The sequence below is a fragment of the Bufo gargarizans genome, chromosome 1, assembly GCF_014858855.1.
Source record: "Bufo gargarizans isolate SCDJY-AF-19 chromosome 1, ASM1485885v1, whole genome shotgun sequence".
Lineage (NCBI taxonomy): Eukaryota > Metazoa > Chordata > Amphibia > Anura > Bufonidae > Bufo > Bufo gargarizans.
The window spans coordinates 516,797,808-516,822,195 of record NC_058080.1 but is presented as its reverse complement, the minus strand read 5'-3'; the positions used below and the strand labels follow the sequence as shown (position 1 = coordinate 516,822,195).

Below are 24,388 nucleotides of genomic sequence, written 5' to 3'. Positions count from 1 at the left end.
TACAAAATCAGGAAATATTCTTGATGCGGCTATGGTGGCCATTTTATAATAGGGGTTGTGCCAACTATCCCCTATTGACAGGATAGGGGATAAGCGTCTGATCCATGCATTCTCTATAGGACTGATTGAGTTAGCCGAGCACTGTACTGGCCATTTTTGTGGTCCCTTAGAGAATTGGTGCAGCAGCAGTCATGAGTAACTTGCCACTGCATTCATTTAGGTAAATGGTTACCCTGTTATTGTGATCGGTGCAGGTCTTTTGTGGTCAGACCCCCACATATCGGGATGCTTATCCTTTATCCTGTGGATAGGGGATAAGGTAATACCTTGACAAAGCCCCTTTAATTTAGAATCAAAGCAAAATGGCCACTGATGAGTTTGGCTAACTATTTCAAATGTATTTAACACATCAGAACATCCACCAATTCAGCCAGCACTTACCCGAGTTCTATTTTCTTCCTACGATCCTCAATTTTCTTCCTCTCCTCCTGAAGCTCCTCCACTTCCCACTGTTGTCTCAATAAGTCTTCCTGTTCCTTCTTTAATTTCTGAGCCTGAATGGCAAAGATATTTATCCAGTTAAACCTGTTTAATTATGTATTTAACAAAAGGAAAGCTATTCTTCCATTGCCAAGAGCAGCTTTGCAAAAGGTTCTGACCTCTATGTCCTTACAATTACAAACTATAGCCCTGTGTATGATCGTGCAGTCATACTTTCTTCCCTCTGCCCCTTACTTCTCGCTAAACTACGGAATATACAGTTGCAAGAAAAAGTATGTGAACCCTTTGGAACTATATGGATTTCTGCACAAATTGGTCATAAAATGTGATCTGATCTTCATCTAAGTCACAACAATAGACAATTACAGTCTGCTTAAACTAATAACACACAAAGAATTAAATGTTACCATGTTTTTATTGAACACACCATGTAAACATTCACAGTGCAGGTGGAAAAAGTATGTGAACCCCTAGACTAATGACATCTCCAAGAGCTAATTGGAGTGAGTTGTCAGCCAACTGGAGTCCAATCAATGAGAGGAGATTGGAGGTGTTGGTTACAGCTGCCCTGCCCTATAAAAAAAAAATAACACACACACCAGTTCTGGGTTTGCTTTTCACAAGAAACATTGCCTGATGTAAATAATGCCTTGCACAAAAGAGCTCTCAGAAGAACTACGATTAAGAATTGTTAACTTGCATAAAGCTTGGTTTCTCCAAAAGCCTAGCTGTTTATTAGTCCACGGTAAGACAAATTGTCTATAAATGGAGAAAGTTCAGCACTGCTGCTACTCTCCCTAGGAGTGGCCGTCCTGTAAAGATGACTGCAAGAACACAGCGCAGACTGCTCAATGAGGTAAAGAAGAATCCTAGAGTGTCAGCTAAAGACTTACAAAAGTCTCTGGCATATGCTAACATCCCTGTTATCGAATCTACGATACGTAAAACTCTAAACAAGAATTAATTTTATGGGAGGATACCACAGAGGAAGCCACTGCTGTCCAAAAAAAAAACATTGCTGCAACGTTTACAGTTTGCACAAGAGCAGCTGGATGTTCCACAGCAGTACTGGCAAAATATTCTGTGGACAGATGAAACCAAAGTTGAGTTGTTTGGAAGAAACACACAACACTATGTGTGGAGAAAAAGAGGCACAGCACATCAACATCAAAACCTCATCCCAACTGTTAGTATGGTGGTGATGGAATCATGGTTTGGGGCTGCTTTGCTGCGACAGGGCCTGGACGGATTGCTATCATCGAAGGAAAAATGAATTCCCAAGTTTATCAAGACATTTTGCAGGAGAACTTAAGGCCATCTGTCCACCAGCTGAAGCTCAACAGAAGATGGGTGTTGCAACAGGACAACGACCCAAAGCATAGAAGTACATCAACAACAGAATGGCTTAAACAGAAGAAAATAAGCCTTCTGGATTGGCCCAGTCAGAGTCCTGACCTCAACCTGATTGAGATGCTGTGGCATGACCTCAAGAAAGCGATTCCCACCAGAGATCCCAAGAATATTGCTGAACTGAAACAGTTCTGTAAAGAGGAATGGTCAAGAATTACTCCTGACCGTTGTGCACGTCTGATCTGCAACTACAGGGAACGTTTGGTTGAAGTTATTGCTGCCAAAAGGAGGTTCAACCAGTTATTAAATCCAAGGGTTCACATACTTTTTCCACTTGCACTGTGAATGTTTACATGGTGTGTTCAATAAAAACATGGTAACATTTAATTCTTTGTGTGTTATTAGTTTAAGCAGACTGTGATTGTCTATTGTTGTCACTTAGATGAAGATCAGATCACATTTTATAACCAATTTGTGCAGAAATCCATATCATTCCAAAGGGTTCACATACTTTTTCTTGCAACTGTACGTTAGCAAAAAGTAGGATTTTTTTTACTTTATTGAAAAAAGTAAAATTAACAATATCGCATACTCTACAGTGTAATCTTGCATTCCATTTCCATTTTCTCAGTTTCTTTTGTTCATTAGTACATAATAAACTTAAAACAGATACATTTTACAATTATTTCCAATCAGCCAATGCATTTTCCCTAACCCCTAAATTCTCTGTCTAGCGTAGTATCAGGTAGTATAATCAGACAGCCCCTTTAGGCTGGTTTCACACGGGCGTTGCGGATTGGGGCCGTATGCGTTCAGGGTGCGTTCAGTGAAACTCGCACTATTTTGCAGCAAGTTCAGTCAGTTTTGTCTGTGATTGCGTTTAGTTGTTCAGTTATTTCCGCGCGGGTGCAATGCGTTTTGATGCGTTTTTCACGCGCGTGATAAAAAACTGAATGTTTACAAACATCTCTTAGCAACCATCAGTGAAAAACGCATCGCACCCGCACTTGCTTGTAGATGCAATGCGTTTTTCACGCAGCCCCATTCACTTCTACGGGGCCAGGGCTGCGTGAAAAACTCAGAATATAGAACATGCTGCGATTTTCACGCAACGCAGAACTGATGCGTGAAAAACAACGCTCATGTACACAGACCCATTGAAATGAATGGGTCAGGATTCAGTGCAGGTGCTAGGCGTTCACGTCACGCATTGCACCCACGCGGAAAACTCGCTCGTGTGAAAGGGACCTTAATCCATCAGACCCAAGGTACCCCGAGCCGACAATAGGGCTTGTCGCATTCTCGAAAGTTGTGTACATAGTGTGTGGTGACTCGTACCAAAGACCCCAGACTCTATCAAATTCTTGTGGCATATTATGGTGTTCAAACACTAGTACTAAATATGGTAAGAGCTGGTTACTTCGCGATTTCCACATGGTCAGAGTTGGTGTATTGGGACTATACCATCTCAAAGCAATACATTTCCTTGCTATAAACAGTGCCTCCCTTGTTAACAGCTGGAGACACATGTAAGTGTGATTCTAATAAAGTCGTTATAGACTCTTCTGTGAGTGTGGGTATCAATCTTTTCCATTTATCTATTTATCCAAACCCCCATAAGCATCCAATTAAATATGGCCACTCTATTGAGTCGAATGCCTTAGCAGTATCAAGTGATGCCAAGGCCCAGTCCACATTCCGGGAGTAGCCCATTTCTGTGACCACCTGGACCCTTCTTATATTCTCAGTGGTGGACTTTTCCGGCATAAAACCTGTTTGGTCTTGATGAACTAATGACAGGATTAACTGGTTAAGGCGAGTCGCCAATATTTTGGTGAGGATTTTGTAATCCACATTCAACAGAGCTATGGGCCGATAAGATCCACACTCAAGGGGATCTTTACCAGGTTTTGGTAATAGAATTACAGTGGCCTCCATAAAAGAGTCCGGTAATTTCCCTGTCCCCAGGGCAGAATGGTATGTGGCCAACAATCGGGGAGCCAATACCTCTGCATATCTGGCATAAACCTCCTTAAAAATCCCATCTGGGACTGGAGATTTCCCATTATTATGGTCTGGTATGGCTTGTAACACTTCTTCTAAGCTAATAGGATGATCTAGTTGGTCCCTTTGTGTTGCAGTAAGTTTAGGGAATGGGATGCCGTCTAAGTATGAATCTATCTCCGATTCAAATACTGTTATGTTGGATCTATATAGATTTTGGTAGAAACGTGTGAAGATTCGAACTATTGCCTCCTGAGTATTGGATTCCTGCACCATATGGTCTCTAATTGCTAGAATCGCTGAGAAGGGCGAGTCATGTCTGATCAGTTGAGCAAGTAGCTTAGCTGATTGGTTGCCTAATTCAAAAGCTGTTTGTTTCAGGAAAAATAATTTCCGGTCAGCTTTGTCTTTAAGTACCGCGAGATATTGTCTGCCAGCCTGGAGCTAAGCCATCCTATTGGCATCAGTCTGGTGACTAATGTATTGTTGTTCCAACACGGTGCACCGATGCTCCATTTTGGAGCATTTAGTGTCTTTTTTAATGTATGTTATGTTAGAGTGTAATGTCCCACGCAGAAACGCCTTTAGAGTGCCCCACACCAGAGCCAGATTGGGTTCATCAACATGTGCATTCAAGAATTCCTGCAGTTGGTATGAGGAGTTAAGGAGTCTCAACCCCTGCTATGACATGAATACACCCTAGAATCAGGATGTTTAGTTCTTCATAGATCAAACCATCTGAATTCAGCTAAGAATCTATTGAGTTTCGAGATATTTCCTGTATTTGACTGGTCTGCCGCATCTAGGAGTCAGTCCAACGAGAAGTCTAACATCATGTTTAAAGGGAGTCTGTCACCTCCATATGGCCATATACAGTGCTTACATGGCTCTGTAGCACACCTATACAGGATTGTAATGGTACCTTAGTTCTTTTCTTTAGACTTGCACCAGCAGGAAAAATGACGTTTAATTCATATGCAAATGAGCATATTCATATTCTTTTGACTTTACTCCTCCCCAGCCTCTGCCTTTGCCCACCCTCCAAGTCTCTTGCCTCATCGATAGGTCCAGATTTGGAGGGTGGGCAAAGGCAGAGTCTGGGGAGGAGTAAAGTGAAAAGAAGGCAGAGCAGCCTGGGCACCTACACACTGAACGCCGCCCCTGGGCACTTGCAAGTGCTCATTTGCATATGAATTAAACTTGCATATGGCCATATGGAGGTGACAAACTCCCTTTAAATCTCCCATACATATTACTTTTTCATGGGGGTATGTTGCCTCAAAGGTAGCCGTTAGGTGTAGGACTTGCGTAGAACCTAGTAAGACGTACTGTACATTATCAATAAGAGAATGAACAAAGACATATCTGCCTTCTGTATCTGTGACTAGTTCTTTTACCTCCCAGGGTAGTTGTTTATGTATTAGCAGGGACACCCCTCTTGAAGAGGAGGTATGATATGAGTGTGTGGCCCATTGTACCCATGGCCTCTTGAGGGCCCCAGAGGTGTTAGGTAGTAGATGCATCTCCTGGAGGCACAGAATTTGCGGGCTGGAATGTCTAATGAAAGCGAACACCATTGATCTTTTTTGTGGGGTACCCAATCCTCTGACATTCCATGATAGTATTTTCAAGTTGGCTATGGTGCCCTGGGTAAGCCTATAATATCAGGGGCTGCACTTTCTGCAATGGCTGTAGTGGCATATATAGTAATGTGGTTAACAATGGGTAACCAAAACAACTGTGAACAAATTGAACAATCCATGTTCGCAAACATTTAAAATATTGTAAACTTATATATTATGTCTGGTATAACCTGTCTCTAACCAGACTATAGACCAGTGAACCGATGCCTCTGTATTGATGTTTTGACATTGGCATGCTGGCTGCGGCCACTACTATGATAAACCGTATAAGCATGTATGGTGTCTCTCAACAGTGTTAGCTTATATGTCTATAGGTGCAACCAGAAACTGTAATTAACTATAGCTGAAACCATTCAACTTATCCCAGCCAGTCCATTGGCGCCGATCGATGATCCACCCTTAGGCTCTGTCAGGAGTCTCAGCGTCTTGGTGATCTCCGCCACATAGCTAGCTATTCAGTGGCTTCTCCAGGGGAGGAAAAACATACCGCTCGGTCGCCCTCCACCACTCGTACTTTTTCAGGATAGCCTATGGAGTATGGCATTTTGGCTTCTCTCAGGCGTCACTTGACATCCATAAAAAGTGGCTTGTTGTTTCTGCAGTTCAACACCAGAGTATCCATATTCACAGATTTTTCTATTTGATTTCTTGTTTTCTCCTGACGAGAGCCAATATCTTATCTCTGTCTTTGCAATTGAGGAATCTTGCAAGAATAGGTCTAGGAGGGGCTCTAGGTGCAGGTGGTTTTGCCGATACTCTATGAGCTTTTTCCACTGCAAAGGCTGACGAGAAACTAGCATCTGGAAAAAGTTCTGTAATCCAGGTTTTAATAAATTTGTCAGGTTTGCGGCCTTCCGCTCTTTCAGGCAAACTTATAATTCTGATGTTATTTCTACGGAGCCTATTTTCTAGATCATCTGCTTTCTGTTTCCAGAGCTCCGCTTTAGTGTTAAGGTCAGAAATAGATCTGGAAACAGTGGCGGTAGCGTCTGCTATGCGTGATATACGCTCTTCAGTGTGTTGAACTCTCTCGAAAATTGTGCATGTCTTGACGCAGGACGCCCAAATCGATCTGGACTTCGTCCAATTTCCCTGTGAGAGATGTTTTACATGCAGCAATAGCTTCTAGAACCTGAGCTGTTACTTGCTTAAGAGTAGGTTCATCTTGGACTTCGTCAGAAGCATTGGCTCTGGTATGCATATTCCTCTGCGGTAGAGGTAACCGCAAATTCTCATCAGGGTGTCTGGTAAATTCTTTTCATTTGTCCGCAGCACTTGGTGCTTTTTGTGGCCCCATTGTTATGATCGATTATGGAGTTATAGACAGCGAGTATAGTTGTGTCTGAGGCCAATATATCGCAATGTGTTTTCTTGCGAGTACTAGAACTGCCAGTGGATCTGGCAAGTCCTTTCTATGGAGCTGGCTTATGTTTCTATGGGTGTATCTTATCCGGGCAATCAGGGGTTAACCCTTAATCTTTGTGTGAGGGAGCCTAGCTGTACTTTGTAGCACAGGGTTGTCAGTGGGCTTCTGTGGGTCAGCTTTGTGCTGACCGGGGTTCTTTCTTTCTCCCAGCAACAAGGTGGAGCTCCCAATATGGATGTTTGGCATGAAAACTATTGCAGGAGCGCAGCTTCAATCGCGCCCCGTCATCTACTGCAGCAGAGCTCTGAATAATATTCGCTTCGCGATCCCTACTTTCTCTCCTTTTCGATGCGCCTTCTGCTTTTCTCCGCTCCGCTCACCTTGTCTCGTGCACCGCAGCCCTCTGTTTACCCGCAGCTCAGCCTCCTTCTCCCCCCTCGTCACACTGGTCCCGGCTCTGCACGCTCTAGTGCCCGCTCAGAATATTTCTTGGGATTTCTTGCTGGCAGGTCAGTATATCGCACCCTCAGGAATCGCAATGAGCTGTTGGGGACCTTACATCTCTTGAGATCTGCAGGATTTGTCCCGTTAGTGCCGTGCCAGCCTCGGAGCTCCACTCAGATGCGTCTAGCCATCTTGGCTGCTAGCCACGCCCCCTAAGTAGGACATTCTTAACGGGGCTGTCCCACAAAAAATATTCTACAGTTTTCAAACCAGCATCTGGATCTAAATACTTTTATAATTGCATGTACTTAAAAAAAAATTGTATAGCCACTGAGTTATTCAATAAAATGTATCTGTATAGAGCCACCTGCTTTTTGTTATGTTTCTTATTTCTCTGTCCACCTCACTGAGATGGCTGCACATGCTCAGTTTTATCCTTCATCTACCTCCTGAGCTGTGATAGGAAGAGCCCCACCAGAATGGACACGCCCCCTTAACTCAGCAGGAAAGACACTCCCCTTGAGCTGTCAGCGTAATATAAATCTAGCAGAGCAACAGATGGAGAGATCTGTGGATCCCTGTGAGGTACAGGGCTGGTTCTAGCTTTGTTAGATAGAGATTGTCACATACAGTGTGATGTCCGATTTTCATTCTTTCATTAATCATGGGATAACCCTTTAGGCAAGACCATTTGCAAAGTTTGTGTAGAACTAACAACGTACACATTTCTAATTACAATCGAAGTAAATATAATGTCATTTTAATTTCTCGTGATAACCACATGTCCTATTAGACAAGAAGATATTTTCTTCATTAACAAACAGCAAGCCATCATTTAGTGATTTGTTTGTGTTCAATTAAATAGCACAATAATCACTAAATGTTCTCCACTGTTTGCTGATTATTGCAATCACTGCTCATTAGCCTCTAGAACATTTACACAGTTAACGACTGGCAGAGTTGTGATTAGACGAGGTGATGTCACAGCGACTAACTATAATCAGTCAGAAGATTTGTCCGATCCTCGGAAATCAAGTGCTTTATCGCTCATTGTTCGATCGCGGCACACTATTACATGTTGCGATAAGTTCTCAAATTTGATCATTAGAAAATGCCCACAATAATTTATCCATGTTATAAGCCCTTTAAACTACTCATGCCGTTTGTCAGATACCACCAACAATCATTTCTGTGTTGGCTGAATGGTGCGGAAGAAAATTGAAGTACCCATAGACAACCCACACAGCACAGAGTAAACATGAACATTCCATACAGATGTTGTCCTAGTTGGAGTCAAACCCCTAGACTCAGTCCTGTTTGATAACAGTGCTAACCAATGAGTCTTGGGGTACTTTCACACTTGCGGCAGGACGGATCCGACAGGCTGTTCACCATGTCGGATCCGTCCTGGCGCCGCTCCGTCCCCATTGACTATAATGGGGACAGGGGCGGAGCTCCGGCGCAGCACGGCGAAAGCCGCCGGACTAAAAAGTCGGACATGCAGGACTTTTTAGTCCGGCAGCTTTCGCCGTGCTGCGCCGGAGCTCCGCCCCCGTCCCCATTATAGTCAATGGGGACGGAGCGGCAGCACGGCGAAATAGCGGCAGGACGGATCCGACATGGTGAACAGCCTGTCGGATCCGTCCTGCCGCAAGTGTGAAAGTATCCTTATGCATTTGAAAATGCATGAGATTTCCTTCCTCATATTCAAAGTATAAGAAAATTTCAGTCTGTACATGCACCTCAAAGAGATAAAAATGACTGATCATCTCACCTCCAGGTCCCTCAACTGAAGCTCCTCCATTTGCTGTTGTAGGACCTCAGCACGTTCCTTTTCTGCTTGACGACGCCTCTCTTCCTGCTTCTTCATATTCTCCAAGGCCTCTTTTCTGGCAAACTCATACTGGTTTTCAAACCTCTTCTTCTCTTCTTCCTCAGCTAATTTTTCCTTCAAAAAAATAAAAAATAACTTGAACGAGCCTTGATTTTTACAATTGACTATGAAGTAAAACCTTACATAATCTGTAATTACAAGACAGAAATGACATTAACCTAGTAAAAAAATGTCTCTCTAGCTGTAGACCCTACAGGGAAAGTAATTATGTGACATTCCCCTCCTGACTCCAACTGTACTGCCATCCTGAGACAACTGAAGTAGGAGGACCGAACATAGTAGCTGGCGCTGTAGGTATTTTGTGATGCACTGTGGTATTTGCCTCTGCTGGGGTGGTATAATGTGCCACATTATGGTATTGCTGGCCCCACCTACATGTGGTGTCCCTGCCTTCTGTCAATTTGGACCCAAATACAAAATTGGGTCACTTTTAGTTTTTTTTCCAAGGACCACTATAAGTTCCCAGCCCGCCCCTGGGTAGACGTAGCATAAGGCCAAACACTTACCTGATCCTTCTCTGTGACTTGCTCAGCCCAGGCATCAACCACATGCTTTTTATGTAAACTGGACTCCACCTAATGAATAAGACAAGGCTACGTAGTTATCAACACAAATAGGCCATGTATTAGTTATGGTACATCTATTTTTTTCCCTCATCCTACCTCTGTCCCATCAATTACAACAGGAATCAGAATTCTCTCTCAGTCCTGTGTGGTAACTAGGCCTAGTTCTATATGGACTACCACCATCTCTCACGGCTGTTATTACTGATTTCTGACTCCTATGGCAGGTGACTTGCTGAAATCAGAGAGGGATCTCTGAGCACATCAGGACATATGTAATATGCCCCCCGAAAAAAGAACTATGCTATATGTTAAATAAAATGAATGTCTGAGACGTCCTTGCCAATGATGAGCAATATAACAGCTCCTTGCTGGTACCCGGGATCAAGTATGTTTGCATATATCTGCAGAACCACAAGAAGACTGTTCAGACAGTTCATCTGTTTGGTGATAGGTCCCATACATATTAGTGTGCAGTCAGCCAAACCTGCCATTTTCAGTGGAACCAGCTGACTCGCTCTTCACAGATGATGTCGGGGGGATTACATTTTTTTGCCCAATCCTATTGTTTTAGGAGATAAGCTGCTTCCAAAGTTGTCTGTTGGTGGCTTTTGCCTCTCTCCCCACTCAAAACACTTACACACTCAGTCTAACCAAAATGTATGTATATGCAGAAATGAGGAGAAATAACGGTCAGGGGAACGACTAACAGCTACTGGAGGGGCACCAACGGCTTTGTCATTTACAAAGAAAGTAGGAAATCCTTCAGCACCCATGGGGTACTTCACTCGTCACTTCAAACGTCTTCATTTTGTAACAATGTTATCATTTGTAACAATGTGACTGAACAGGACAACCAAATTGTATTTTTGCAAAGCAAGCACAAACATTTAGTGGATCTTTTCCACTAAAAATAATGAAAAGAAGATGGAAGGCCTCTACCTCACGAAGCTTCATATTGCTCGTCTTCCACTGCTCGTACAGTAACTCCTCTGCGAGCTAGACACAAAAGTTAAGCATTAATTCATTATTAACCTGTTAATAACTGCAAACTGATTGAAATAGAGGTAAGCCAATTAGGAAACCTTTTTCCTCCTTTCCTCCCGTGCTGACTTCAGCCCCTCAGCTTTCTCTCTCATGCTAGCGATATCAGGATCCCTGTTTCGAGAGAGCTCCTGGAGTTCCGCCTCAAGTAGATCTCGTTCTTCCTGTAACAGTTTGCGTAGCTCTTCTCTTCGTCGCTCTAAGTTCCTTCTTTTCTCCTCTTTCTGCTTCTCCCGGTGGTAAGCATTCATACTAGAAACACATTAGGGCAGATTGACTAATCCCATCTTAAACATAGACTGGGCAGCCTAAAGTTGCTGGATGACAAATGTAATGAGGGATAGACACTTTTGTCCAGCTTTAGCTTTTATACTACCTCTTCGTTGGCTTACTTTGCAACAGAATTTTGTGCCAAAATTTTGCATCATAAGCCACTCCTCTTTTTAAAAATAATAAATCACACCCATTGGCCACTAAGCCAGTCTCTCAGCGAGCGAGGTGCAGTTGATTATTCTCTAAATAGGTATATTAGACGAGCAGATTTTCAGCCCGATGATTGCCAACGAGCGTTCGTAGTAACCCTCGTTAGCGATCATCTTGCAGTGTAAGGCCCCTTTCACACAAGCGAGAATTCCACGCGGGTGCATTGCGTGAGGTGAACGCATTGCGACCGAATCCGGACCAATTCACTTCAATGCGGCTGTGCACATGAGCGGTGATTTTCACGCATCATTTGTGCATTGCATGAAAATCGCAGCAGGTTCTATATTCTGCAGGCCCCATAGAAATGAATGTGTCTGCGTAAAAATCGCAAGCATCCACAAGCAAGTGTGGATGCAGAGCAATTTTCACACATGGTTGCTAGGAGATTATAGGGATGAAAGCAACCCCGGACCCCATTAAAGTGTATTCACTGTATTATTTTCCCTTGTAACATTGTTATAAGGGGAAATAATAGCATTCTTAATACAGACATTAGTAAAATGTAGATTGAGGGGTTAAAAAAAAATATATATACAGACGTGGACAAAATTGTTGGTACCCTTTGGTCAATGAAAGAAAAAGTCACAATGGTCACAGAAATAACTTTAATCTGACAAAAGTAATAATAAATTAAAATTCTATAAATGTTAACCAATGAAAGTCAGACATTGTTTTTCAACCATGCTTCAACAGAATTATGTAAAAAAATAAACTCATGAAACAGGCATGGACAAAAATGATGGTACCCCTAGAAAACACAGAACATAATGTGACCAAAGGGACATGTTAATTCAAGGTGTGTCCACTAATTAGCATCACAGGTGTCTACAACCTTGTAATCAGCCATTGGGCCTATATATATGGCTCCAGGTAATCACTGTGTTGTTTGGTGATATGGTGTGTACCACACTCGACATGGACCAGAGGAAGCAAAGGAAAGAGCTGTCTCAAGAGATCAGAAAGAAAATTATAGACAAGCATGTTAAAGGTAAAGGCTATAAGACCATCTCCAAGCAACTAGATGTTCCTGTGAGTACAGTTGCACATATTATTCATAAGTTTAAGATCCATGGGACTGTAGCCAACCTCCCTGGACGTGGCCGCAGGAGGAAAATTGATGACAAATCTAAGAGACGGATAATCCGAATGGTAACAAAAGAGCCTAGAAAGACTTCTAAAGAGATTCAAGGTGAACTTCATGCTCAAGGAACATCAGTGTCAGATCGCACCATCCGTCGTTGTTTGAGCCAAAGTGGACTACATGGGAGACGACCAAGGAGGACACCATTGTTGAAAACGAATCATAAAAAAGCAAGACTGGAATATGCCAAACTACATGTTGACAAGCCACAAAGCTTCTGGGAGAATGTCCTGTGGACAGATGAGACAAAAATCGAAGTTTTTGCCAAGGCACATCAGCTGTATGTTCACAGACGAAAAAATGAAGCATATCAAGAAAAGAACACTGTCCCTACTGTGAAACATGGAGGAGGCTCTGTTATGTTCTGGGGCTGCTTTGCTGCGTCTGGCACAGGGTGTCTTGAATCTGTGCAGGGTACAATGAAATCTCAAGACTATCAAGGAATTCTAGAGAGAAATGTACTAGCCAGTGTCAGAAAGCTTGGTCTCAGTCGCAGGTCATGGGTCTTGCAACAGGACAATGACCCAAAACACACCGCTAAAAACACCCAAGAATGGCTAAGAGGAAAAAATTGGACTATTCTAAAGTGGCCTTCTATGAGCCCTGACCTCAATCCTATTGAGCATCTTTGGAAGGAGCTGAAACATGCAGTCTGGAAAAGGCACCCTTCAAACCGGACACAACTGGAGCAGTTTGCTCATGAGGAGTGGGCCAAAATACCTGCTGAGAGGTGCAGATGTCTCATTGACAGTTACAGGAAGCGTTTGATTGCAGTGATTGCCTCAAAAGGTTGCGCAACAAAATATTAAGTTAGGGGTACCATCATTTTTGTCCATGCCTGTTTCATGAGTTTATTTTTTTACATAATTCTGTTGAAGCATGGTTGAAAAACAATGTCTGACTTTCATTGGTTAACATTTATAGAATTTTAATTTATTATTACTTTTGTCAGATTAAAGTTATTTCTGTGACCATTGTGACTTTTTCTTTCATTGACCAAAGGGTACCAACAATTTTGTCCACGTCTGTATATATATTTACTTACCTGTTCCAATTGATCACCCAGCCGGTATCCTCTTCTTGCTTCTTCTTTCAGGACCTGCAAAAGGACCTTCAGTGACGTAATCTTCTATCTTCATTCAGCAGGACCTGCACTGACATCACCAAAAGGTCCTTTTGCAGGTCCTCAAAGAAGAAGAAACAAGACGATGCCGACTGCGTGATCAATTGGAACAGGTAAGTTATTATTATTTTTTTTACTTTTTAACCCCTCAATCTACATTTTACTAAGCAGTCTGTATTAAGAATGCTATTATTTTCCCTTATAACCATGTTATAAGGGGAAATATTAAAATCTACAGAACACCTAACCCAAACCCGAACTTTAGTGAAGTCTGGGTTCGGGTCTGGGTACCACATTCAGGTTTTTTCTCACGCGCGTGCAAAATGCATTGCACTCGCGCGGAAAAAACTGAAGAACGCAATCGCATACAAAACTCACCCCACACGCAGGCAAAAAATAATAATAATATCGCAGGATTTTCCCACGACCCTGCATCCTATCCGGCCCTCACACGTGACGCCCGTGTGAATGAGGCCTAATACTGCCACCAATATCAAGATCAACGAGCAAGCGCTCGTTTATCAGGCAAACCATATCTTTCAGCATGCTGAAAGATGAGGATTTGCCAGCGGCAGATCGTGGAGTGGAATCGCGATCTGCCACTGGCAAATCACTGTAGCGCATGGGGACGAGCGATGGCATAGAGATCGCTCCTCCCCATGCTGTGGAGGAGATCGCTGCATGTAATAGCAGGAGTCTTCTCAGCAAGCAAGCAGGCAATTGTGGGGAGGGAATGCTTCCATCCCGACAATCGTCTGTGTGATTGGGGTATCTAATACACTCTTTGCTGTATAAATATGTCTACTATGAGATGCACCAAATTACACCAACAAATTTTGGCACAATTTACTCCAGATTCAGACGCAGCCACAACAGTAAATGGGACTTTATGATCATATTAACATTCAGAAACCTGCACTACCTACTGAATTGCACTTTTCAGGTATCGTGTAAGCTATAACAACGATATTGCATTTCTGAACACCAGTTTTTACAGCTTATTCATCACTCACAGATATCTCCTTTAGATATGCTATGAATAGAAACCAGCGTAAACTTTTACCTCTGCTCATATGAAACCCGTGAACTCCACTGGGCCTGTTTACTGCTGCAGACATCTGACTGCCTGAAATACTGGTTGGTCATATCCCACTCATTCCGGAATCGGGCCTCTTGTTCTCTGTGACGCACAATCTGCTTCTCTAGCAATCTGCTACGACTGTGCCAGGATGATGGGAGCGTAGGTAATGCCATCTGGGAACAAAAAGCAAGCAGTTATTTCTAGACGTGACAAGGCAATGAACAGGAGAACCTAAACCTCAGGTGAAACTACGTCACCACAAGCCTGGGAGAGGTGTAGGGGTAGCTGGGATGGGGTAACGGTGATGGGCATGGGCACTTGGTGCCTCATTAACATATGAAGAAAGGGTTGTTTTTTTTATTTCGGGGATAGAAACAGCCAAAATAGAAGCAAAAGTATGTTTTAAGTGACATTTAAGTGTGCCGCAGTCTGTAGGCATTTGTCTAGTGGGCAAAATCAAGCTGACAGACTCCTTTTAAAGGGGTTTTTCAGAGGAACAATATTTATGACCTATCCTCATCGTAGGTCATCAATATCAGATAGGTGAAGGTCCAACTCCAGGCACCCACGCCGATTAGCTATTTAAAAAGGGTCACAGTGATCACGTGAGCGCTGCAGCCTCCTTACAACACCCCAAGAATATTGACACACATTGTATAGCGGCTGTGCTCGGTATTGCAGCTCAGGCCTATTTACTTGAATGGGACTGAGCTACACATAGGCCAAAGACCGTGATGTGGCTGACCTAGGTAGAGGCCACGGCGTTCAAAGGAGCACCGTGGCCTCTTCAAACAGCTGATCTGTTGGCGTGCTGAGGGTCCGACCTGCTCTAATCTGATACCGATGACCTATCCTGAGGATCCGTCATCAACTTTACTCTTAGAAAGCTAAATGAAATGTCTGCCATCTGCCTACAACCTGCATTAAACTCGATGCTGGGAGACTCGGCTGTGAATTGCACCCAACCATTGATCAGATTTGGATTTTTCATCACAGGTAGTTAGAGAAGATGAGACCTGCACACCCTTCAATGGGTGACAAATGTCAGTCTGTATCAATGGAGAAACCTATGGCACACCAAGGAATTCTTTTGTATTAATACATAATGTGATGCTTTAATACATAATGTGCATCATTTTGTACTTAGTTTCCATCCAGAATATACATCAATAGTCCCAACGTTTCGGTCAGATAACGACCTTTATCAAAGGGTCTGGAAAGAATTGCACGTTGTTTGATCTATTTGGAACACCTTTTAACATAATTTTGTGTAAAGATGTTCCTCCAGTTTCTAACACCCCCCACCCCACCCCACTGGAGTAAGGGCTCATGCACGCAAATGTGTGCCGGTTGGGACCGCATTGCGGCCTGCAATATTGGGCCTTGCCGGTTTCTGAACTGCATCACGGATGCGGACCCATTCACTTGTTTTCTGTCCGTGCCTCTGCACCGCAAAAAAGTAGTGTGAGCGGACCGTCTGATGCGGATCGAAAGTGGCGAAATCACAAAAAGTCACACATTTTTCTACAACAAATGGTGTGCATAATTTTCCAGCAGAATTCTGGCGCTAAGAGGAAAATAAATTCCCCCGTAATTTTTGGGAAATATGATACAGTGTCAGAATTCTTGTGGTTTAAGCCAAGACTAGAATTGGGACTAAAAAAGAAAGGACGTATACTGTGCCTTCCTGCTGGATCTGCTTCACACATAGCAGCCAACAGGCAGCTAAAAGCTACAGTGACATAAGACAGTGACACTCTTTCTTGGAGAAGTAAGGGTATTTTCACACTTGCGGCAGAGAAATCTGGCAGGCAGTTCCGGCGCCGAAACTGCCTGCCAGATCTGGCAATCCGGACGCAAACGGATGCATTTGTGAGATGGATTCGGATCAGTCTGACAAATGCATTGCAATACCAGATCCGTCTCTCCGTTTGTCATCCATAAAAACGTATACAGTATTTATCTTCACATTTTTAAAAGGTATGCACGTGCGCAGATCGGGAAACCGGATCCAGTTTTCTTGAACACTTAGTACTGGATCCGGCACTAATACATTTCAATGGAAATTAATGCCGGATCCATCATTCCAGCAAGTGTTCAGGATTTTTGGCCTGAGAGAAAACTGCAGCATGCAGCGGTATTTTCACCGGCCAAAAAACGTAAGAGGGACTGAACTGAAGACATCCTGAACGGAAGGCTCTCCATTCAGAATGCATTAGGATAAAACTGTTCAGTTCTTTCCGGTATCGAGCCCCTAGGACGGAACTCAGTGCCGGAAAGGAATAATGCTAGTGTGAGAGTACCCTAATAATGGTTTGGGAACCATCATGTGATACAGAGTATACAAACCATGTTCACTGCTTGTGTTTTGTTCTTACAAATACAGTCCTAGAAGCAGGATTGTGTGAATAGGATTTTTAAAGAGCATCTGTCAGCATGATCATCCATTTTAAACCTGCCTGGTAGGGTTGAGCATTCTGATTAAAACAATACCTTTCTTTTGTCAGTATGTTAAAGGGAACCTGTCACCAAAAAAAAAAAAAAAAAAAAAATCGCTTACTAAGCTGTTAATAGTACCTTATATAGTGCTGCAGAGTAGTTTCCTAATGCACTTTTCATCGTTTAGCCGCATGTAGCCTCCTTGAGAAATCGTTGTTTCATTCAGCCGCTGCCCCCTGCTTCAAGTCAGGTTTGAAGTCAAGGGGGCAGCGGCCTAGGCGTCTCCAATCCTGCTCTCCCCGCCGCCTTTATTGACACGCCGGATCTCAGTGCCGGGACCGCGCTCCCAGCCCGCATGCGCAGTAAAGGGCTGCTGTAGCGCGATCCCGGCTCCGGCTCATACACTTCAGTTTCGCTACTGCGCATGCGCCCGCCAGCCTTACTCACTAGCGCATTTACAGAAGATGCCGGGCGCATGCGCAGTAGCGAAACTGAAGCCGGCTGAGTGTACGAGCCGGAATCACGCTACAGAAGCCCTTTACTGCGCATGCGGGCTGGGAGCGCGGTCCCGGCACTGAGATCAGGCGTGTCAATAAAGGCGGCGGGAGGCGGGGAGAGCAGGATTGGAGCCCCCTTGACTTCAAACTTGACTTGAAGCAGGGGGCAGCGGCTGAATAAAACATCGATTTCTCAAGGAGGCTAGATGCGGCTAATGAAAGAGTGCATTAGGAAACTACTCTGCAGCACTATAAGGTACTATTAACAGCTTAGTAAGCGATTTTTTGGTGAATGGCTCCCTTTAAACTGCTGTAGAGATATCAATGTTTTTATTCATATGCAACAGAGCATGTTCGAGCACCAGGGGGCTGACCGGAGCCCTTGGAGCACTGCTTCTGTAACCCCCCCATGCCTTTGTGTGCACAGCATACTGACAAAAGAAAGCTATCATTTTAACCTGAACGATAGACCCTAACATATAGCATACAACACATCATATAGCATACAGCACGCCAGAGAGCTGTACACAGAGCAGTGCACCCCATAGGACAGGTATACAGCACGTCAGAGGGATGTACACAGAGCAGTGCACGCCATAGGACAGGTATATAGTATACAGCACGTCAGAGAGCTGTACACAGAGCAGTGCACCACATAGGACAGCTATACAGCACGTCAGAGAGCTGTACACAGCGCAGTGCACCACATAGGACAGCTATACAGCACGTCAGAGAGCTGTACACAGCGCAGTGCACCACATAGGACAGCTATACAGCACGTCAGAGAGCTGTACACAGCGCAGTGCACCACACAGGACAGCTATACAGCACGTCAGAGAGCTGTACACAGCGCAGTGCACCACACAGGACAGCTATACAGCACGTCAGAGAGCTGTACACAGCGCAGTGCACCACACAGGACAGCTATACAGCACGTCAGAGAGCTGTACACAGCGCAGTGCACCACACAGGACAGGTATACAGCACGTCAGAGAGCTGTACACAGCGCAGTGCACCACACAGGACAGGTATACAGCACGTCAGGGAGATGTACACAGAGCAGTGCACCCCATAGGACAGGTATACAGCACGCCAGAGAGCTGTACACAGAGCAGTGCACCCCATAGGACAGGTATACAGCACGTCAGAGGGATGTACACAGAGCAGTGCACCCCATAGGACAGGTATATAGTATACAGCACGTCAGAGAGCTGTACACAGAGCAGTGCACTCCATAGGACAGGTATATAGTATACAGCACGTCAGAGGGATGTACACAGAGCAGTGCACCCCATAGGACAGGTATATAGTATACAGCACGTCAGAGAGCTGTACACAGAGCAGTGCACTCCATAGGACAGGTATATAGTATACAGCACGTCAGAGAGCTGTACACAGAGCAGTGCACCCCATAGGACAGGTATATAGTATACAGCACGTCAGAGAGCTGTACACAGAGCAGTGCACCACATAGGACAGGTATATAGTATACAGCACGTCAGAGAGCTGTACACAGAGCAGTGTACCACATAGGACAGGTACACAGAGCAGTGCACCACATAGGACAGGTATATAGTATACAGCACGTCAGAGAGCTGTACACAGAGCAGTGCACCACATAGGACAGGTATATAGTATACAGCACGTCAGAGGGATGTACACAGAGCAGTGCACCACATAGGACAGGTATATAGTATACAGCACGTCAGAGGGATGTACACAGAGCAGTGCACCACATAGGACAGGTATATAGTATACAGCACGTCAGAGAGCTGTACACAGAGCAGTGCACCACATAGGACAGGTATATAGTATACAGCACGTCAGAGAGCTGTACACAGGGGAGTGCACCACACAGGACAGCTATATACAGGGCTATACTCTGCACAGCGCTGAGTTCGCCACTACGGCTCATTTCCACCGCTTACCTCCCTCTCCCGTCCTATTATGTACAGTAACGGCCAGCACGTCTTCTGCAACGCTGACTTCCTCTTCCGGTGTTTCCGGTCGCCATGGAGATGGCTGTGGCGGGGCTCTGCTGCTTGAGGCGGGAGAGAAACGTTCTATGGCGTCTGGTTGTTCCCGGATTGTACAGGCTTTGTTGAGTTTCTCGCAGCAGCCCGTACATTCTAGCCAGGTCAGCAGTGAAGTGTCTAGAACACCCCTGTAAGTGACAGCCGGGAGCCCAGGAGCAGGCAGACTCAGTGTATCAGCGCTTCTGCCTTCTCCTCAGATAGGTGTCGTTTAGATCCGGGCATCTTGGGGGCAGGGGGCAGCCAGTAAACCATGATCAGCTCTGCCTGGTACAAAGCCCCCACGAGGACAAATTACGTGGAAAAAAAAACATATAAAAAAAAGGTTAAACAATTCTTTAAAAAAAATAATTGAAAACTAAATAATAAAATGTGGCAAAAAAATAGAAAACTATAAGAAATAAAATACAAATAAAAGGAAAAAGAGTGTTCACTGTTCCCCAACAGTCTTTCTATGACCCCTTTGGGGATATATTATGTGGAAACAATATATTTAAACAAATAGAAAATGATATAAAAAAAAATATGGCAAAAAAATATATATAAAATAAAGTAACCAATTATAAAAAAATACAATTAAATATCAATAAAATACAAATAAAGGGAAAAACTGTCAGTGTAACTCAAAAGTCTTTTTATGACCTCTTGGGGGACATATTATGTAGAAGAAATATATTAAAAAGTAAGTTAAAAAAGATTTAAAAAAATAATAAAACAAAAGAAAATACACCCACACCAACCAATGCCATTATCGCCCTATTCACGTGAAAACCATACATATTATATAACAAAACAACCAACACAAAATAGAGAACTAATTATAATAATTTATTTTGGTGTCATATTTAAAAAATAAGGAGCTATAGTTTGAAAAAAAAAACTTTTTAAAAATGTTTTGTACAGTTTGCCCAAATAAAACTAAAAAATTAATTATAAGGACCTATGTGTCACGTAAAAAACTGTTGCGAAAATTATTTTGGTAGTCCAACAAATAAAATAGTGTACCACTTGCAGTAAATCACAAAAAAGTATCATTAAAGGGAACCTGTCACTGGGATTTTGTATATAGAGCTGAGGACATGGGCTGCTAGATGGCCGCTAGCACATCCGCAATACCCAGTCCCCATAGCTCTGTGTGCTTTTATTGTGTAAAAAAAACTGATTTGATACATATGCAAATTAACCTGAGATGAGTCCTGTCCCTGACTCATCTCACATACAGGACTCATCTCAGGGTAATTTGCATATGTATCAAATCGTTTACACAATAAAAGCACACAGAGCTATGGGGACTGGATATTGGAATGTGCTAGCGGCCATCTAGCAACCCATGTCCTCAGCTCTATACCCAAAATCCCGGTGACAGGTTCCCTTTAAGGCCTTTTCAGGCCTGGTCATTAAGGGTAATTTCAAACTAGCGGCAGGACGGACCGACAGGCTGTTCACCCTATCGGATCCGTCCTGCCGTTATTTTGCCGTGCCGCTGGACTGCCGCTTCATCCCTATTGACTATAATGGGGACTGGGGCGGACCTCCCGCGCAGCACGGCAAGAGGCCGCCGGACTAAAAGTACTGCATGTCCGACTTTTTAGTCCGACGGCCTCTCGCCGTGCTGCGCCGGAGCTCCGCCCCCCCGCGTCCCTATTATAGTCAATGGGGACGGAGCGGCAGCACGGCGAAATAGCGGCAGGACGGATCCGACAGGGTGAACAGCTAGTAAGGGAAAGTGCTTACTGGTTATTGCATGGCGCCTGTAACTGGGGGCAGGAGGTGGTAATAACCAGGGAGTGCCGTCCTCTGCACTGAAGGATTTATGAATAGGAGGCAGAATGGAAGGAAATGTCGGCACTTTTCTGGGTTTTTCCGGTAACATGATTTCTTAACAGGTTCCTGCAGCATGGTCCCTGAAACCAAAGAGCTATATTTACCTGCTCCCCACCGCTCTGGGTCTCCACACTGCCCCCGCTGCCTCAGTCTTTCGGTCCCTGTGCTGTTTGCACCTGGCAGTGCATGGACATTGTCATACATCGCTGCAGTGAGTGATCGGCTTCAGCGGTGAAACGCTGCTTGCTTGTAGCCATATTACCTCTGAAGCTGGACATTGGCTGGAGAGGTGCATGTGACCATGGCCATGCACTGCCAGGTGTAAGCAGCACTGGGACTGGAAGATGGAGGCAGCGGCGGCAGCATGGAGGACCAGAGCGTTGGGTAGCAGGTAAGTATGAATCTTCAGTTTCATGCGCCATGCTGCAACACGATATTTGGGACAATTACTGGGAACAAGTCTTAATTGGAAAGCTCATTACTAGGGTTAAGAGAACCCGTGGAAGTTCAGGTTCGCTGCAAGTCAAAGTTCAGGTTCGGGACCAGAACTTCAACCCGAACCCGAACCTCATTTAAGTCAATTGGGGCCCAAACTTACTTTATTATTTTCATTTATAACATGGTTATAGCGGAAAATAATAGCATTCTTAAAACAGAATGCTAAATAAAATGTCTATTGAGGGGTCTAAAAATAAAAACTCACCTCATCCACTTGATCGCGCAGCCGGTATGTTCTTTTCTTCAGGACCTGCAAAAGGACCTGCGGTGACTCACCACGTGGTGAGCGCGGTGACGTCACCGCAGGTCCTGCTGAATAAGGATTGAAGGAGCTTCTATCTTGATTCAGCAGGACCTGCGGTGACATCACCGCAGGTCCTGTAGAAAAGAAAATACCGGCTGCGCGATCAAGTGGATGAGGTGATTATTATTTTTTTAACCCCTCAATAGACGTTTGAGTTAGCATTCTGTTTTAAGGATGCTATTATTTTCCATTATACTGAGGTAGTGTCACGCCCTGCCCTGTCAGAGGCCTGAGAAGATCTGACAGACTTGCTACACATGAGTCCTACGCCTTCCCTTTTGTTGTGTTTTCTGGCTAGGCCTCAGAAAGACGCTGGTTCCTTCACCTTGTGCTAGGAACCGGTCGTCTTATCTCCAGCTCCCTAGCTGAGGGTTTGTTACAGTTTCAGCTAGGCTTAGGTTCCAGTCCATGAGCACTTCCACCTTAAGGATTTGCTCATGTTCTCAGCAGTCAGGGAAAGGCTTAGAGATTGTCAGGTGGTGACCTTTCCCTGTTCCCTATCCTTGGGGCCTAGCCTGGTGTTTTGTTGCTTTTGTTGTATTTGGTTTGCTTCCCTTCCCTCACCTACCGTGACATTATAAACCGCCCATACCGTCATTTTTTTTTTTTCCTTGCTGTGTGCAAAATGGAAGCTGTTGATGCACTGGTGGATCTCATGCAGGAATTATCTTGGGAGGTAGCTGACCTCCGTAATTTTGTTGTACTGTGTCAGAGATTCCTGGCGTCTGGCTCCGCTGGTGGGAACCAGGCCAGCCTTGAACCTAAGGTCGCTCTCCCAGATAGGTTTTCTGGGAATCTTGTAGATTGTATTTTCGTCTACGTCCGATCTCATCTGGAGACGAAAATCAAAGAGTGGGGATTATAATTTCTCTGCTAAAAGGTGATGCTCAGTCTTGGGCCTTTTCTCTGCCGATCGGTTCTCAGTCCCTCCGATCGGAGGATTAATTTTTCAGAGCCCATGGCCTGATTTATGATGATCCAGACTGGGTCTCTCTGGTGGTTGAATCAAGCTTCGTAGCTTGAGTCAGGGAGAACGTTCTGCTGAGTCATATTGTGCTGAATTTAGAAGATGGGCGACTAACTTGGAGTGGAATGACCCAGCTCTCCGTAGTCAGTTTATCATGGATGATCAAACATAACCCTACCATCGATTGGCAAAATAGACAAATCAGTAATTGGAGTGATTTTTGTATGGACAACTGTCTCGGCGCATCTATTTCTGTGGTTTCCATGAAGGCGTTACCTTAGTTTCTTTCTAATTTTGCTAAGAGTGGAGATCAGGAGTTGACCCCTCACCAAGAGTATTATTGTCCGATCAATCTTATTACCGGAGCTAAATTGCCAAAATCTCGGCTATATAATCTTTCCCAACCCAAAAAGAGTAGCTATGCAGGAGTATATTGCAGAGAGTTTGACAAAAGGGCATATTAGGCCATCTAAGTCAGCTATGGCAGCTGGCTTCTTTTTTGTTAAAAAGACGGGACCTTTTCCCGGAAACTGAATCTCATTACTGCCCGTGATCCTTATGCTCTTCCCTTGATCCCGGATTTATTTGATCAGATTGTCGGAGCCAAGGTGTTTTCTAAGTTGGATTTGAGAGGGGCTTATAATCTGATAAGAATCAGGGAAGGGGATAAATGGAAGACAGCCTTCAATACCCCTAAGGGCCACTTCGAGAGCCTGGTTTGACTAATTTCCCGTCAGTCTTCCAGCACTTTATCAATGACATTTTTTATCATTTGGTGGGGAGGTTTGTTGTTTTCTTCAATGACACACTAATTTACTCACCCAATATGGAGACTCATAAGGATCATTTAAGACAAGTATCGATCCTACTGGAGAATAAATTGTATGCTAAGTTGGAGAAATGTGTGTTTGCTGTCCAGGAGCTGCAGTTTCTGTGTTACTTACTTTCTGCCTCAGGTTTTTGCATGGATCCTGAAAAGGTCCATTCGGTACTGGAATATGATCGGCTGGAGAATCAGAAAGCTCTGATGCGGTTTTTGGGTTTTACTAATTACTACAGAAAATTTTAATTATGAATTATTCCACTATTGTCAAGCCTTTGACTGATATGACTAGGAAGGGTGTGGACTTCTCCGTCTGGTCGGAAGAAGCATTACAGGCTTTTTCTGCTATACAGGAATGTTTTGCTT

The 24,388-nt window shown here is 44.1% G+C and overlaps 1 protein-coding gene across 1 annotated transcript in view; it reads right to left on the bottom strand.

Moving 5' to 3' along the window:
- Window positions 1–19,691, bottom strand: part of LOC122933771 (trichoplein keratin filament binding) — a 30,988-nt gene extending 11,297 nt beyond the window's left edge. Inside the window, exons 1-7 of the mRNA XM_044288774.1 lie at window positions 19,502–19,691; window positions 14,620–14,810; window positions 10,851–11,061; window positions 10,708–10,764; window positions 9,709–9,777; window positions 9,083–9,256; window positions 442–554 (exon numbers count right to left, since the gene is read on the bottom strand). Coding sequence (XP_044144709.1) covers window positions 442–554; window positions 9,083–9,256; window positions 9,709–9,777; window positions 10,708–10,764; window positions 10,851–11,061; window positions 14,620–14,810 — 815 coding nt within the window. The 5' untranslated portion in view covers window positions 19,502–19,691. The remainder of the gene's footprint in view (window positions 1–441; window positions 555–9,082; window positions 9,257–9,708; window positions 9,778–10,707; window positions 10,765–10,850; window positions 11,062–14,619; window positions 14,811–19,501) is intronic.
- Window positions 19,692–24,388: the final 4,697 nt, after the last annotated feature.